Source organism: Lepeophtheirus salmonis, chromosome 3 (genome assembly GCF_016086655.4).
Source record: "Lepeophtheirus salmonis chromosome 3, UVic_Lsal_1.4, whole genome shotgun sequence".
NCBI classification, from domain to species: domain Eukaryota; kingdom Metazoa; phylum Arthropoda; class Copepoda; order Siphonostomatoida; family Caligidae; genus Lepeophtheirus; species Lepeophtheirus salmonis.
In genome coordinates this window covers 25,930,636-25,942,776 of record NC_052133.2, presented here as the reverse complement: position 1 = coordinate 25,942,776, position 12,141 = coordinate 25,930,636, and the positions used below count along the sequence as shown (strand labels likewise).

Sequence of the window (12,141 nt, the reverse complement as noted above, 5' to 3'; positions counted from 1 at the left end):
TCTTTCTATTTCTGGTAACGTAATTAGGACGAGTCTTGGTTACTTATTAATACTAAATAAATATTTTAAAAAAATTTGGTTACTCGACATTTCTTAGGCGACGTTTTACTAAATATAATACCAAAAGTAAGTTTTTAAATTTCATAAATCACCATTTTTAAAATGAATTGCATATTATTAAAATGTACATAGTATTTTATTCGAAACTATATTATAATGTTGCTTAGTAATATTTTATTAAAAGAGTAGCAATAATTAATTACTATATTATTTCTATAAAGAAATAGCCAAAATTTCTTCATATTAATAATAAAATGGTCAATATATATATTATATATATGACGAAGGATCAACAAGAAATTGTATTCCTGCTCTTTTGGAAACGGAGCATATGTATTGAATAACTTATTACTTTATGTATTTATGAAAAATAATAAATTATGAAATAGCCATGACGTATCAAGGAAGAAGAGCTTACAACACAATATAAAGGGTATTTTTGTGTTAGCGAGATAACGCCGTCTAAGACGTAACTCATTTCAATAAATAATGTTATAATATTTTTGATTTTTCATATATTTAATTTAATTAAGTAACTAAAACTACAAGAGTCTGTCCAGTGGCTATTTGTAAAAACCCGAGGCTTTTCATACCACCGATTCCGGAAAGACCTCGCAAGAAGCAAGGCTTGTTGAAGAAAAGACGAATTCAATACTGATCAAGCCAGAATATGTGTTCATTATTTGATCCATAGTGTTTGACAATTTATGGAGTTTAATAACTTACTTTCGGCATTATATTTAGTAAAATATCGCTTAAGAAATACCGAGTAGCATCCACTACTATCATAATTATATCATATATTGAAATGTTTACTTTTTAAATTTATATAGTTATAATAACCAAGACCCGTCCCAATGACATCACCAGAAATAGAAAGAGATATATTTATTTAATAAATCCACTGTGCATGCCCAGCTATTTTCTTGTTGCCTAACCTTGATCTAGTAAAATTGAATGTACTAACTTAGGGAGAATGATTAGGCGGCCAACTCAATGCTATCTACTAAATAATAGATTATATAGCTTCGATCTACTAGAAACAGCTAACACAATCACTTGATTTGACTTCTTTTTTTTTTTTTGGCAAAAGTCGTAACTATTTTCTACATGTGTAATATAATAAGAATGAAGAATATATTTGCTAAACTTTTTAAGAATGATCCGTGCAGTTGTAATGTGATGGATTTTTGAAGGACCATGGTGAAGCCATGGAACCGTGTTTTTTTCCCTGCAAAGGATTAGTTCTGTTATTTATATCAGTTATTGTATACATTATGGATACGTCACAAAATAATAAGTTACAAGTACGTTAAGTATACTCTATACATATTACCTGATAAATCACAAATGCTTTTGCGGGAGAGCATCTTCTAAACACGCTCTCGAAGTTTAAAAATATTAAATGTAGTACAGATACTGTCACGTGTGTAGACACACACACACACTACGAAAAATATACATACAATCCAAATAATAAAAGAAGTGAACTTAACTCAATAACAATAGCAGTTTCATCGTTTCCAAATAATGAGAAAATCAATTCTCAATTCATAAGTATTTGAAAGGATTATCCATAGAAAAACTACAAATTCAAAGAGTGCTTTAAAAATACGAATGTGATTGATAATTTGTTAAAAGTTCCGTGCGTTTTTGAGCAATATGTCTGAAGAAAAACGGTGTGATCCTCCTGAATTTCGTTGTAACTCCCCTATTGTCATTGGCGGAGTAGGAGGTAGCGGTGGCAATAAAACACATGAGTATACTCGCCCTTCCTCCTCCCCTCGCCAACTACGTCATCCCACAATGAGCATCCCAGAGGATGAAGAAGTCCTTGCAGGGAGTTATAATTATTCGCGACGGGGCTCCGACTTCCGTATTGACGAAGAGGATGAGGATGCTCTTGAAGACGCTCGTGCCTTATTAAAAGCACAAATGAGGAGTAGACGATCGTATAGTTTGCCATTTTTTTTAGCGGGAGAAAAGGGGTTTGTGCTTCATAATCGCTCAGGGATCAAACCTCGAAGGCATCAAATCAATCCCAGGTAGTAATGCATCTATTGAATAGAAAATATTTATTTGATTTATATGTATATATATACCTACAGAATAGAAATCATGTATTTAGATTGGTCTATGTTAACGTTAGAGGTAGGGAAACACTTGTTGTCACAATTAATCTTGTTTCACTTGTTGGGACATACTATATGATATTACTATTATTGATGCCCAGTAGGGATTGTCATTTTAATCTGGTTTTTTTTAAGTTCGAGAAAAATTTGAGGAGTGTTCACTCGATAATTTTGTGAAAAAATTATTATCTTAACAAAGTTTTGTTTTTATTTCAAGAATTAGCATAATACACATGAATTATCACTATTTTGAAATGAAATAGAATGAAGATGCCCATTTAAAGTATGAATGTGACATGTCTTTCCAAGTCCTGACAAAACACAACATGGCCATTTTAAAGGCTTTAGGTAATTTTATTATAAAATTGCGATATTATATTGATTTAACATATCCCCCACACAAACTTTGGAGAAACCTAACAAACAGTCAACAATACAAATCGAAAATTTCCCATAATCCAAAATTCAATTGTAATATACGTCATTTATGGATTCATATTCAACGCTCCTAGTGGACAAAAAATTGTTGCAACAAGCAATACCATTACCAATATTGATCATGTTGTGTTCGTTTTGCTACTTTATTGTCAGGCTTTAATTCAAACAAGATTAGTCAGCGAGCAAAACCTGCAGATATCATTGATTATTTGGTAATTTATGTGACCATTTGAAAATGACTATGATTTCCTTCTCACATAAACATAGTGAAATATTATTTTCTTAATATATAAAATTAATATATTATTTTATATATTTACGACCTTAAACTAAAACTAGCCAGTATCTTTAAAATGGTGCTGGCGAGTTTTGGAAAGATTTAAATTATTAGGGGCGTCTGTAGAATTATATGTATATCTATATTTTTTGGTTTTGGATTCAAAAATTCATAACTACTCACTGAAAATTAAATTTTTTGGTGTGCTGTATAATTTGCCCTAATGATGAAAAATAATTATAGTAAAAAGAAAATATTCCTTATTTTGGGGAGGAGGGATACAGCCCCTCCAGCCCACCTCTTGCAGACGTCTCTTACACAATTTTTTTTTTTATCAATAAACATTTCCCATTGATAATTAAAATGGGCAATTTCTTATCATTTCATTCCAAAAATAGTCATTACTCTTATATTAGTACTCTTATTAGTAGCACGTGATCTATAATATAAGACCTAAGTATTCATTTTTACACAGGCAATAGCTATACACAAATTATTAACATATAAATGTTAATAATTGTGAATGTAATATCAATTTTTCAAAAACATGGTTATTCTACTATCAAATGTTGTAAAATAAGTATGTATATAATATTAAGTATATCACATCCTATTTAGACTTGAAATACGACCTTAAAAGCTGAAAGAATCAACAATTTTATCGCTAATCCTTTTATTAAAGTGTTCTTGGTGTTGATACATATAAATTAACTACGTATAACCCCTTTTTGATTTTACAAATATTGTGGGTGGATTGGACTCCAATAATAACAGGGGCGTCCGTAGGATTATATATATATTTTTTTTTTGGAGGGGGAAATCTGTAGCTGTTCACAAAAAAATAAATTTCATATGTATTTTTTGGAAAAAAGTTTCAAAATTCACAGTTATTCATGAAAATTCAATTTTTTGGAAAAAAGCAAAAACCTTAATGGGGGAAGGGGGTACAGCCCCCCTGTGGACACCCATAAATAAGCTTCTAATTCTACTAATATTTGCTGTTTCCCAAAGTGGTGGGTAATAAAGGTGTTTCGCTCACTACTTTCATAATGTTTCAGAAGTAAGCAAGCCCATTTGAATCACGTAACATATGTGTAGAAAACGCTAGCCCGTACTTGTATTTTGCTCTATGATTACAAGGAATCTAACTCAAAATGTGAGATTTGCTTGGGCTTGGTACTATATAAATGGGAATTACATTTTACTTTCATACTTGTAGGTATGAAAAAAAAAAAAAAATAGTTGAACATCTATCTACGTTTATGAATATAATACAGTAGACAACTATTACTATTAGTTGCCTTGAAGTTGTAACTTTGAACAACTACATCAAATCATTTGTGAATATTTTTTCAATTTTCTTTATATAGGTGATATACACCATTATCTTAATATTAGGTATAGTTTTATAATAATAAAAACAAAACAATCATTATATCGAAGAAATCAATTATATATTAAAAATAAGTGGATATTATTTTTTCTTAACATGAAACGCTCATGTGAAAAAAATAACCTTACAAATAGATCTTAATTTGTTATTTATGCAGATTTAGAGTTTATCTTGCTAACAGAACTGAAGACGATGATGCATTGAATAACCCTTTGTTGCCTTGTGATCTTTACTTTTCTCTCCAAAAAGAGATAAATATTTTAGTCAATATTTGAATACTACTCGGGAAATCCAATTTTCTAAAGATTTTCCACTTTCATATTGCTTGCAAATGTTTGTAAATCAGACTAATAATAGTTCTAAAACTAATAATAGGAAGGATTTTGACACTTCTACTCGCCTGACAACAATCACGATAACAAAATAACATTTACATGTCCAAAATAAGACCGAATTAATCAATAAGATAAAAAATTGAAATAAAGGAGAACTCATAAATCGGGAATGTAAATTTTGATAATTTATTATTTTTTCAATAAATACTAAAACAATCGTATTCTTATTTTGTTACATTTTTACTATCGTTTTCAGTAAAACAACTTATAATTATCTAGTATAGAAAACATTTAATAATTTATTTATTTGTTTTGAGATCTTTGCGAGAGTAATATTCCAATATGGTGACAAGCAGTTTGACTGTTCAAAGAAAGATTCCCGACTCAATAAGTCTTGTAATTTCAATGACATTTTAGATATTTAACATAAGTCTACAGAAGTTTAGAGGTTCGTTAGACATTTTGTAAAACACAAAATTATTTAACAGCTCCCAATATTTATATGCAATAGCAGAATAGAATATGCTTTACAGACCAAAATATCGATAAAAGAGAGGATCTTTAACAGTGTAGAATCATGTTCCACTTGTTTTCCAATGACAAGTTACTCAGTAGTGATAAAGCAATCAGGCATGAGCTTGAAGTGTCCAGCTTATATAATTATCCGTATAGACCGTATATCAAGAAGTCCAACTTATAAATAGAATTGATATAAGGGATTTTTGCGTTATATACATCCAGGACACTGAAGGACTCTTATTAATGGAAAAGTTTTCTTAGAGTAGGAGACAAAACAGAGTTTACTTTCAATAATTTCGAAGAAAGAGGAGTGGGTGGAGGATGATAACTATCTCTGCTCCTCACTCCATAGGTTAGTCGATTTTTCTGTCGTTTTATGTAACTCAATTCACGTTGTTATTTATATATTATTGTTTTAATTTAATGAGTGAATACAAAATTTGTGACGTCACTCAGCTCAGCCAATCAGAATGCAGAAGCTTAGCTATAATTATCCACCACCTTCCTATTTTCATTCTTTTAATGTTAAATCTGACTTTTCTATATGATATCTACATGAAATAATCTATTTTAATCAATCGGGAAATATCGGTATCCTCTAGTCCTTGTAGGCAATCCCAATTACACAGGGTACAAAGATAGATTATAGAAAATGAATAGTTTGCTTAATAGATCAAATTATCATGATCTTAATGAGACAGTTACCATAAAACTTGTATTCCCATCATTGAATCAAATGTCTTCTTAATTGTTCTGTTCATTACTCAGGTGTTTGTTTTCAGAGATAGAGTGGAATAATAATTGATTCTGACGTCTACGTTATTGATCAATTTTAACTATAAATTTAAAAGGAAGATCAGTAAATTAACAAAAAGACAATTTTATACAAAAATTAAGATTATTTCACTTACTTATCTATATTTCATAGACATATTTCGCCGAATTATAATTATTAGATACAAAATCAGTTGGTAGTTAGCCAAATTTGCCGAACTATAGAATTATGACTTAATCATTGCTGGGAACTGCTGATTAACAAGAACTCATTCGAATTTAGTTAATCAACTTTCATAATGCTGATTAAGGGGAAGAAGAAAAAAATCAACGTTGATAAGGAGTCACACTGTAAATTTCTATGTTAATGAAGTATTAAGTGCTCATAGCTAACTATTGTTAGTTGGCTATGAATAAATCCCAATAACTATGACGTTTCTCCATTCAAATAGCAAAACGTTTTTTATGCCGTTGAAGTATATTTTGAACGCTTCTTTTCGGCCTGATAGTTAATATCCTTTTTTTTTAAATATATATTCATGGCAATCTTCATTAAATTTCTCAACCTTTCTTTCTCCTAAAGGAAAAGGATAATGAGGCTCGAAGTCAACTAATAGTTAAATAATTACATCCCATTCTCTCTATCTTTTAGATTATATCTATATTAATTAAGCAAATAAAGTTTGCCCGTATATCATTTTTCCGTGTTACTACTTATTCTAAGAAATAAAAATGTACAACGAATATGTGTAGCTAAAGCTCAGGGGTTCATATTAAAATAGGAAAGAAAAAGGGGATAAGATATCTAGGATTATACATTCTTGATTATACAACATTTTTTAGCAGTTGAGTTTTTTAGATGTTTTTTAGTTTTTAGCTGAATAATGTTTTTTTTTTAATTTTCTAAAACTGTTACCAATTATTAGTCTTATTTTGAAGTTAAGAAAAGAACATCTATATATAAAGTACAACCACAAAAAATATGACCAAAGACTTGTAATCTTCTATATTAATAAATCAAATCTACATCATTAAAGCAAAGTGTGTCTGTAAGTTGACGCCTAATAACTACGAGCAATGGAAAAAAATTCAAAAATTAAATTTCAAATATCAAATTTTTCAGAGAAAAATTTCAAAAATCCATAGCTATTAACAGAAAATTAAATTTCTTGGAAAAAATATTTATAAAATTAAATTAAATCTCAAATTTTCGAAATTTTTTTTTTAAAAATCACCAACTATTTACAAAAATTTACAGTTGTTTACAAAAAAACTAAATTTTTTGGAAAAAAAAAAAAGTTTATTTCAAAATATAAATTTTTTTTTTTTAAATTTCAAAAATCCATAGCTATTAAAATAAAATTGAATTTTTTGAAAAAAAATTTGAAAAGTTAAATTTATTAGAAAAAATATTTGGAAAATTAAATTAAATTTCTTGGATAAATATTTGAACAATTAAATTAAATTACAAATATGATATTTTTTCGTTATTTTTTTAAAAAATCCCTCGCTATCTACATAAAATATAATATTTTAAAAAAGAATTCTAAAATTAACAGTTTCACAAAAAACTTAATTTTTTGAAAAAAAAATTCACAAATTAATTTTAAAATATTTAATTTATCGGCAAAAAATTTCAAACATTCATATGTTTTAACAGAAAATTAGTTTTTTAGAAAATTTAATTTGGAAAATTAAATTTTCTAAAAAAAATATTTGGAAAATCAAATTAAATTTTAAAAGTTAAATTTTAAAAATATTATATTGTTTCCAAAAAATATTAAATACTATATTTTTTCGAATTAAATTTAAAATAATAAATTTTCGGAGAAAAATTTTAAAAATCCATAGATACTAACATGAAGTGAAATTTTTTGGGAAAATATTCGGAAAATCATATTAAATTTTAAAAGTGAAGTAAAGTTTTTAAAATAATCTATTTTTTTATGTACATATATATATATATATATATTTAAAATTTCATATTTTAAAAAAATTGAAAATATTATGTTTTTTCGAAAAAAATTTAATAATCCTTTATTTGGAAAAAAAAAAATTCAAATATTACATTTCTAGTAAAAAGCAACAATTACTTAATTGAGTGGAGGCTACACCCCCTTCAGCCTACCTCCTGCGGACGCCCCTGGAGTTTAAGCTATTTCTGTGGATATGTATTTTACCTTGTACACAAGAGCATCTGTTAATAATGATATTTACAAAAAAAAAAAAGGCAATTTTCTATAGAAAGGATATATAGTAAATGTGTGTAAGTTTAAATTTGTTTATTTACACTCCAAGAAAACATGATAAAAAGTATCAATAACTATAGTAGGTTCTCTACATTTTGATGCATATTACCTATGTAGGTACGTAGATATTTAATATGTGGATATATGTAGTTACATATGTATAGGCAGACATTTTGCGTGAACACCGTTCTACTAAGTAATAATTATCATCATGTAGCGAGTTTAAAGGACACAATAATTCTTCTATTCCTTTTTTTTTTATAGAAAAAGGGACGAAGAGAAAACACATGTAGAGTCGATCCCTTTTAACTTTGTGTTAATTCTGGACATATTTACAGGGTCGTCCACAGTCGGTGGTATAGAGGGGAAAATTAATTAAAATAAATTAATTCCCTAAATTAATGAATATTTGCTCATTCCTTTAATTAAGCAACAGAGCAAAAAATTTATTATTTGAATTTTCTTTCAAAAAATTAAATTTTTTGAAATTTTTTTCCAGAAAAAAATAATTCTTAATGAATAGATGTGGATTTTTGAATTAAAAAATGAAAAAAAAATTGCTTGTTTTTTGTACAAAAAAACCAAGCTCCCCCAAAAAATAATATATACTTATAAATAAAATCGTCCGGACGCCCCTAATTTATTTATTTTCATATGTAAATGAGTATTCTAAATTCACCAAAAGCGGGCACCCATTAATTATAATTTCTATATATTTGATGTATATTGTAAATTAAATAATTACTTGACATTGTGAAGGTACCACTAAGAGAACCTAGGTGCCGAGAGTTTATAAATGTATCCATTTGAAAATTTGATTTTGGTCAGCCATTATGAACAAAGTCATAATTGACTATAGTCAATGTTGACTATATTTTAGAGTCGTAATTTTATTTATTAGACTTAATTTTCCCCGATCTGGTCTTTCATTTTTCACAGATTAATAAGAGTTAATTCAAGTATGACCCTTGGGTTAAGTCGAATCTAAATATGTTTATATATATTGTAATATTTTTTAACTTAATAATTTCAGAATGTGACTTCCCCCTGCCCTTCTATAACAGGAACCTGCAATCTACTCCTTTTTTGAAATCAAAATATGATTAACTTCAATTCAACCAATCAACGTTAAGAACACTAATAAGAATGCTGAACACTACACTTACATAAAAATTTACATAGTATTTTATCGTTTGCTGTTGTTTTTCTATTTTCCTCCCTCATCAGTGTTCTGAACGTTGATTGATTGACTTAATATAAAGTCCTTTGAACCTGTGAACAATTTCCAACAATTGTTAAGTAGTAATTCCATAGTAGGGAAGAATATGCTAACAAGTACTAACAGATTTGGGGGCTTTTTCGGTTTCTTTTAGGAGGAAAGGTTGCGAGATACAATAAAGAGAAGGACGTGAGAATTGATGATGAATCAACTACTTTTCAAAATCAAAGAACAGTTTTATTTTTTTTAAGTAACTGTGGCATCACCAGGAGATATTCTTCATTATATATGTTAGGTCATAAACTGAGCATTTACTTGAACATAATCATTTTTTCAGATGAAGTAAAATGTCCATTTTTTGCACATCTCATCTATTTTTTTTCTTTTCATTATACAATTTATAATTTAAATATATTTAAGGGACCTTTGCATTTTTCCTATCCCAGTTTCTTACTTTTTCTTGATCAGTTTATCCATAAATGTAGCCTACAATCACCCTTTGTTCAAAGAAGATCTTATATCATTCTACCATTCTAGAAAGAATCGCTCTTCAAAGAGTTAAAGAACTCTTAATATCTATCCTACCCGATAGTCAAAGCATATTATAATTCTTAATTCATTGGTGATATTGTCAAAGTATTTCTCAATACTCAATATAATTATCATACATATATCAATATCAAATTACCGTCAATTGACTTATATGTTATCTACATATTTACCTATAAAGCAAGAGAAGTGATTCAAATCATGATTATAATACGATTTTTAGTAACAAAATGTATTAGGTGTTTTCTTAATACGCAAGTTATAATATAGATGATTAAATAACTATAATACATAGATATATATAATCTGGTGTCTTATCAATTAAAACATCTCCCTATAGGTGTAGTAAATGACATTTAGGTCCAGATAGTATAAATAGATAAATAAAATGTTTAGATATATATGATATGTATGTAGGGTTAAATAATTGTGTAAACGGAACAATTCCTTTATTTTATGAATGTTGGAACCTCGCCTCTTTTTTACTGTACATATTTTAATATTAGGTTAGGTAAAAAGTAATTTCGTATTTTCGCTTTATTTGAATACTTTATAAGAAGTGTTACAATCATCCAATTTAAGCCAAATATGCCCTGTTCGGTTTAATAAATTTTTGACAACGACAATTCAACTTGATAATCCCCTTCTCGTAGAAGCCCGTGTCCATATTGGCAAAAAACTCGAATAATAAATTTTCAAAGGCCCCTATTGAGGTCAAATTTGTATCCTCAAGCTCGTAGGCCATAGAAATCAACAGATGGTAGTCCCTTGGTGACAGGTTTGGATTGTAGGGCAGATGCATAAGAAATTCCCATCCGAGCTCCCGGAGCTTTTGGTGCGTCATCAAAGACGGCCTGGCGTTGTCTTGATGATGTTTTTTGTCTCTTATTCAGCAAGGTTGTGAGCTTGAATTGCTTACAGTAGAGGGAGGATTTGAGTGGGGGGAAAATCGCTCGAACCACTGTTGTGCAACACGAACCGAAAGAATAATGTATACATCGCAAATTTTCTTTGTTGATTTTGACGCGTTTTTCCTTCCAGGTAGTAAAAATGTAAAATATGGTGAATTGATTCCTTTAAGACCTCCTTACTCGACGCAACGATAATTTACGACTGAACTGGCCCAGCACAAACTGTCTCAAAAGCGTTTGTAGTATACACCCCTACCTTTTTGTATCATCCAATGTGACCAATAATGAACAAGATATACTTCGTTAAAAAGTGACGGGAACTACAAAAATATTTTTTTTAAGCCTAATAATATTTACTTGTCCTAATAGTAAAAGTTTATAGTACGCCATAAAACTAATCTTTGTGATTGTTAAATAAAACAATCAAAGGTTTCTAAATATTATTGTAAAGGATTATCATGTTCTAAACGTTTTTTAAGCACAGTTGTAACCCTTTTCATTTTTATTCAACTGCCCTAACTGTTTGGACTCAGAATCGCTCTAAAATTTAATAAAACTTTACAATATAGGTCCATAATTGTGTGAATATATTTCGAGATTATAACAGTCAGTATTTTTATCATATTTCGCATTTGAATACAATCTGTCAAGTATTGTAACTGTCCACATAGCCAGAGACTGTTGAAATAGTTTTAAAAAAAAGTTTCAGTAAAAGAAGATTAGCACAAATAAATTTCTTGAAGGAATAAGGAGCTGGAAATACTAAGGCGTTGAATGATTAAGTTTGCTATGTTGTGTCATTCAAAGTATTACCACTCAGAAATAAAATATTTGTTCCGTAACTCATCCAACTTTGAGTTCTGAGGTCTTACAGATGAAATTTTTTGCATTTTAATGAATTTTTCATTAGCTCATACAACTAATTAACCAAAGCAATAAGAAGCAAGCATAATATATCATTAAAACGTTATCAAATAGGCAATTAAAAGTTATCTAATATATTTTTATTTTATTTGTTATGATAAAAAAGAATTCAGGATGACCTGATATATTTCAGGTTAGTAACTTTTGATTTTGGCTTATAAACATTTAAATAAAAAGTGTATAGTGGTAAAATCAAGTAATTAGGGGAAATGGTGTATTTTTTTTTAAAAACATAAATTCATTTAACACGTGTACAGAAAAGTTCCTTGCTTAAATAAGCTATATGAAATTATACTTAAAAATGAGGTGAATAATAAAAAGGTAGTTGACTTTTCAGCCCGTGTGTGATACTGTAAAAATT

The 12,141-nt window shown here is 28.5% G+C and overlaps 2 protein-coding genes across 3 annotated transcripts in view; both read left to right on the top strand.

The window, feature by feature from the left end:
• The window catches only part of LOC121114791 (3',5'-cyclic-AMP phosphodiesterase, isoforms N/G), a 308,647-nt gene that overhangs the window by 135,943 nt on the left and 160,563 nt on the right, over nucleotides 1-12,141 (top strand). The window lies entirely within an intron of this gene.
• Nucleotides 1,470-12,141, top strand: part of LOC139904975 (uncharacterized) — a 28,100-nt gene continuing 17,428 nt past the window's right edge. The window contains exon 1 of one of the 2 annotated variants that reach the window (XM_071887233.1): nucleotides 1,470-2,105. In XM_071887233.1, the coding sequence (XP_071743334.1) occupies nucleotides 1,723-2,105 (383 nt within the window). In that variant the 5' untranslated portion in view covers nucleotides 1,470-1,722. The remainder of the gene's footprint in view (nucleotides 2,106-12,141) is intronic. The other variant, XM_071887234.1, reaches the window with a different exon arrangement.